At 63.6% G+C, this 4,984-nt stretch overlaps 1 protein-coding gene across 1 annotated transcript; it reads right to left on the bottom strand.

Moving 5' to 3' along the window:
• Positions 1 to 411: 411 nt before the first annotated feature.
• LOC129200094 (scavenger receptor cysteine-rich type 1 protein M130-like) lies at positions 412 to 4,984 on the bottom strand (the record flags this gene model as incomplete). Its single annotated transcript, XM_054811348.1, has 7 exons — positions 4,618 to 4,984; positions 4,076 to 4,390; positions 2,862 to 3,188; positions 2,462 to 2,776; positions 1,789 to 2,103; positions 862 to 1,177; positions 412 to 447 (listed from the first exon to the last, which is right to left on the bottom strand). Coding segments are annotated over exons 1-7 (1,991 nt in total), but the record flags the coding sequence as incomplete, so codon positions are not given.

Here is a 4,984-nt window from a genome sequence, read left to right as displayed (position 1 = left end):
CACTCCACACTTGCCTGGCCAGGAGGCGCCAGGAGCAGGCAGAGAGAAGGGCTCCCAGGATGATGCAGATGATGACGGGCAATGAGACTCTCCCGCTGCCCGTTGGATGGCCCTGGGTGGGATCTGCATGGGCAGGAACACAGAAATAGCAGCAGCAGCCTGGGAGAGTGGTGGCTGGGACAGCCCAGTCCTGACCCCCCCCTTACACCGGGGGGTAAGGGACCCCAGGGGGGGAGTGATGGGGAAGCTCCCACCCTACCGGGTAATGACAGCCCCCCCAAACCCCTCCCCCACCGCTAACCCGGGGACACCTCTTGGGAGTTTCACACCCAGCAAGGAGCCCCTTCCCTCCGGCTGTGGGTCACAGCCTGGCCCTGGGAAGACCCAGCGCTGACGGGGAGGACAGCTTACCTGCTCGAGGGGTTGGTGCTGCTGTCCTGCGTGCAGCTGCAGAGGAGGAGAAGGAGAGCAGGGCTGAGAGGCTGGGTGTGCAGGTACCAGGGAGCCTCCTCTCTGGCACGCCGTGTGTGTGACTGTGCACGTGTGCGGGACATCCCTGACACATCCCACCCAAAGTGTCCCTCCTGTGGGGTTCAGGGTGGCCAGGAAGGAGCCAGGGCCATGGGCAGGACAGTGCAGGCAGCCCAGGAGATGCCCCCGGGGGCTGCAGGGCCCTGCAGGCAGAGGCTGGAGGACATCCAGCCCACAGAAGCTGCTGCCCACTTGGCACCAGGCTCCCAGGCTCTGCACAGACAGCCTTGCTCTCAGGAGCTCTACAGCCATGCTGGGACCCAGCAGGGAAAACGCCTGTCCCAGCTCCTTGCCAATACCCCCATGAGGGGCCCCAGCCCTGCCCCTCACCCGAGCAGTTCACGGCAGCGTCCTCTACTTATGCCGGCAGCACCGCTGTCCCCAGGCTGGGCCCAGCAGTCCTGCAGAGACGGCTCTGTCCCCCGGCACTCCACCTTCTCCAGCCAGATGGGGCCCGTCCCCTCCCCAAAGGCAGCCTCGCCCAGGGCAGACACTGCGGGGCCACAGCCCAGCTGGCCTGCATGCCACCTCGCATCCTGCATGTCCCACGAGTCGTCGCACACCGTCCCCCAGGAGCCACGGTGCCACACCTCCACTCTGCCCGAGCACCCCTTCTCGCCTCCCACGGCACGAATCTTCTCCCTGTCTGGAGAAGGCATAGACCTCTCAGGGCACGGCACAGCAGGCAGAGCCCTGCCAGCTGAGACAGGCACGCAGAGGAGCAGCTACCTGTGCAGCTCGTGGAGTTTGGGCACGTGGCCCCCAGGGCCGGGGGCGTTTCTGGCTGTCTCCCTGGAGAAGGAAATGCAGCAGTGAAGGGGCTGCTGCAGGGGGGTCGTGTGGCAGACAGCGGGGCTGAGTTCTGCTCGCACATCCCTGTGCCACCTCGTTCATGGATGCAGCTGAACCCTGGTCACTCAGGGGACACACACGGCACACGGTGGGGGACCCTGACTGCTCAGCCCCAAAAGGAGCAGGAGGAGGGGACGCTCCTTGGAGCCCTGACAGGTCCCTTCCGAGACCTTGCCTGGAGACACCTCTGCCTCCCCCAGGCACTGCTGGGAGCCCGGCTGGCAACTGCTGGTGAATGTGTGGGGCTCAGAGCTGAAGTCCCCTTTGTGCCACCACCAGCAGCAGCAGCAGCAGGAGGGTCTGGCATGGGAAGGAAAAGCCCCTGTGGGCTCTGTCTCTGCGTTTGACAATGCCCAGCAGGGAGCAGGAGCTGGGGATGCTGGTGCCCAGGTGGCTCAGAGTTACCGTTGCAGGTGATGTGGGTCTCATCTCGCAGGTCATCGCAGGACTGTGGGTCCCAGGGAGAGGAGGGACACTGCCAGAAGGAGCTGTTTCTCTCCCCACATTCCACGCGATCCAGCCAGGCGGGGCCAGTCAGCCTGCCAGAGGTCGGGTATCGTTCCAAGGATTTTGCATCCCCACAGCCCAGCTCCTTGCAGGCCAGCGACACCGTTTTGGGAGTCATTGAGTTGGAGCAAACGCTCCCCCATGTCCCATTATAGAAAACCTGCAGGCGCCCGGAGCAGGTGGTGCTGTTCTCCAACCTCAGGGCCATGAAATCTGGGATGAAAGGCACCGAGGGGGAACAGGCTGGTCTGGAGCTGTGGGAGCAGGGGTACCCCTGCAGCCCCCATGTCCTCAGCCAGGCAAAGGCATGGCCAGCAAGTCCCCCTTGCACCAATGGACAAAGTCCCTGATGGACGACACCCCTGCCCTCCCTGCTAACCCTTGGGCACAACTGAGTTCCTCAGAGACCGTTGATGGGACTGAGGGGACCTGTGCATGGGTGTCCCCAGGATGGGCTTGGGCAGAGGCTCAGAGGCAGCCAGCGACAGCCTCGAGCATTGCCAGCTCTCCCCTTGGCCCAGCCTCCCCAGGCACTGGGCTCCCACCACAGCTCCCAGCTCCCAGCACAGACCTGAGCAGACGACTCCTGCGTCCTCTTTGTGCCCGCAGTCATGCTTCCCCCAGGACCCTGCCGGGCAGTCCCAGAGAGCAGCTTCGGCCCCGGAGCAGTTCACGCTCTCCAGCCAGATCTGCCCGGAGCCTTCCCCAAACCGAGCAGAGCCAACTGCCTCCACCGCCCCTCCGCAGCCCAGCTGGTGGCAAACGACAGTGGCATCGGGCAGGTCCCAGCCATCATCACAGATGGTCCCCCAGCTGCCCTGGTAGTAGATCTCCACTCTCCCAGCACAGCGCCCGGACCCGTTCACCAGCTGGACCTGCCGGCTCCCTGCAGTGGGAAGAAACCCCAGTTGCTGTCAGGGGCTGGTGCCCACCCAGCCCAGAGCCTGGGGAGCCCCTGCAGTGCCACTCACCCCAGCAAACGACCCCCACATCCTCTGCAATACTTGCTGCCAGCACACTCTCGGCCAGGGAGGTGTTGCAGAGGGTCAGGTTGGCTTCGTGCCCTGCGCACCGCACCCCTCGCAGCCCCATGGGACCCGTCCCTCTCTCAGGCTTCGGGGGGTTGTAGGCTGTCTCTGCCTCTCCACACCGCAGCTGCCGACACACCACGCTGGCCTCCTGCATGTCCCACTGGTCATCCAGGACTCTGCCCCACGTCCCGCGCTGGAAGATCTCCACTCGCCCGTCACACCGGCTCCCTCCACCCACCAGCCGCAGGGATGCGGAGCTGGCTGAGCCTGGGGAGAGCAGCCACATCCCAGCCCTCAGCAGCACCAGAGAGCCCAGGAACCTGAGGTGCCTCTCCAGGCTCTGGAAACCTCATGGTGCCCTGAAGCTCACCTGCCTGCCCCCAGCCCTCCGCAGTGAGCTTCAGGAGCAGGTTTCCACACTGCTGGTTTCCCAGTCCCTGAGCCTTCCTGGGCAAGACACTCTCTTGGCTCTTGCTGGGGCAGAACCACCCAGCACGTCCCTGCTGAGGCAGATGGGGCAGCTCCCGCAGGAGGGAGCAGCAGGTGGTGCAATGGCCTGGGGATGGGCAGCACCAGGACAAGCCTTGCCCAACCTCAGCGCTGGCACTGGCACTGCTGAGACACGGGGCAGCACACACATCTCTGTCCCTCTCTGCGCCCCTGGGGAACGGGGACTGGGAGCCAGTGTCCCTGGCAGGGAGCAGAGCGAGGGGGCCCTTTCTGACCAAACAGGCCCAGCTTGGGTCTTGTGCTGAGCAGAAGCCAGGGCAAAGCCCAGTCCTGCTCTGCAGCTCACACCCCTGCTCTGCTGCTGCTGCTGCTGCTGCTGGGGACAGGCGGGCAGCCCCTCTGGGTGTGGGATTGGGCTCTGTGGGTCTGGGACAGGGCTGTCTGCAGCCGGAGGGATGGAGCTGAGCCCCACAGCCCCCGCATCATGAGAGCAGGGGACCCCAGGCCTGGCTCAGTCCTCAGCTCTCCCACATCAGAGCGTTCAGTCTGAGCACATCAAGATCTCCACATCACTCCTGGTGAAGCTGGGGTTTCTCCAGGGAGAAATTCACCCTGCTGCTGCCGCCATGGCGTCCCTTGATTTGGGTGGCCATGTCACACCCAAGGGGAAAATGGAGTCAACACAGTGTTTTCCCACCACTCACCTGAGCAAATGACAGCAGCGACATTCTCGTGGGAGCATGGTGAGGCTCCCAGGGCAGTCACTGGGCACTGTCCCAGGTGGCCTTCAGTCCCATCACAGTGGAATGACTCTCTCCAGGTGGGGCCCGTGCCTCTCCCAAAATGCCCTCCTCCAGGAATGGACTCAGCAAACCCACAGTTGAGGTGGCGACAGAGAACGTGGGCATCCAAGAGGTCCCAATGGGAAGCACAGAGGGTGCCCCAGGTCCCCAGCACCTGGACCTCCACTCTTCCATCACAAGCTGTGCTGCCATTCACCAGCTTGAACCCTGTGTACTCTGGGGACAGAGGAAGATGAGAGAGGCTGCGTTGGTGCTCTTACAGCGTCGGTAGCTGGGGGACAGTCCAGAGGGACAGCCTTCCTTTCTGCTCCTTCTGCAGTCTCTTAGGGCTGCAGAAAACCACATCACCCCTCTTGCCTTCACACCCAGCACAGCACAGGCCCCATCCTGCTCCCTGTCCCCAGCTCACACTCAGCATTCAACACCCCACCCTGAGTCCTTACTTGTGCAGGTGAGACCGGCAGTGTTGGCTTGGGTGCAGGGCTGGTCCCTGGGGGACCCTCTTGGGCAGAAGGCAAGAACGGATTCATTCCCCAAACACTGCAGCTCTCTGTCCCAGATGGAACCACCACTTTTTCCAAAATGAGCTGCCCCAGGCATGGACAGGGCTACGCCGCACTGCAGCTCCCCACAGACCACGTCAGCGGCTTTGGGACCAAAGTCTGAGTCACAGACAGCTTTCCACTGGTTCCCGTCACGGATCTCCACTCGTCCTGAGCAGGGGCTGTCCCCTCCAACCAGCTGGACAAATCCTGGAGCAACCAAAGACCCCCGTGAGGTCCCAGAGCCCTCTGGCAGTTGCCTGACCAT

The sequence above is a fragment of the Grus americana genome (genome assembly GCF_028858705.1).
Source record: "Grus americana isolate bGruAme1 chromosome 27 unlocalized genomic scaffold, bGruAme1.mat SUPER_27_unloc_3, whole genome shotgun sequence".
Taxonomy (NCBI): Eukaryota; Metazoa; Chordata; class Aves; order Gruiformes; family Gruidae; genus Grus; species Grus americana.
This window is presented reverse-complemented; position numbering and strand designations above follow the sequence as displayed.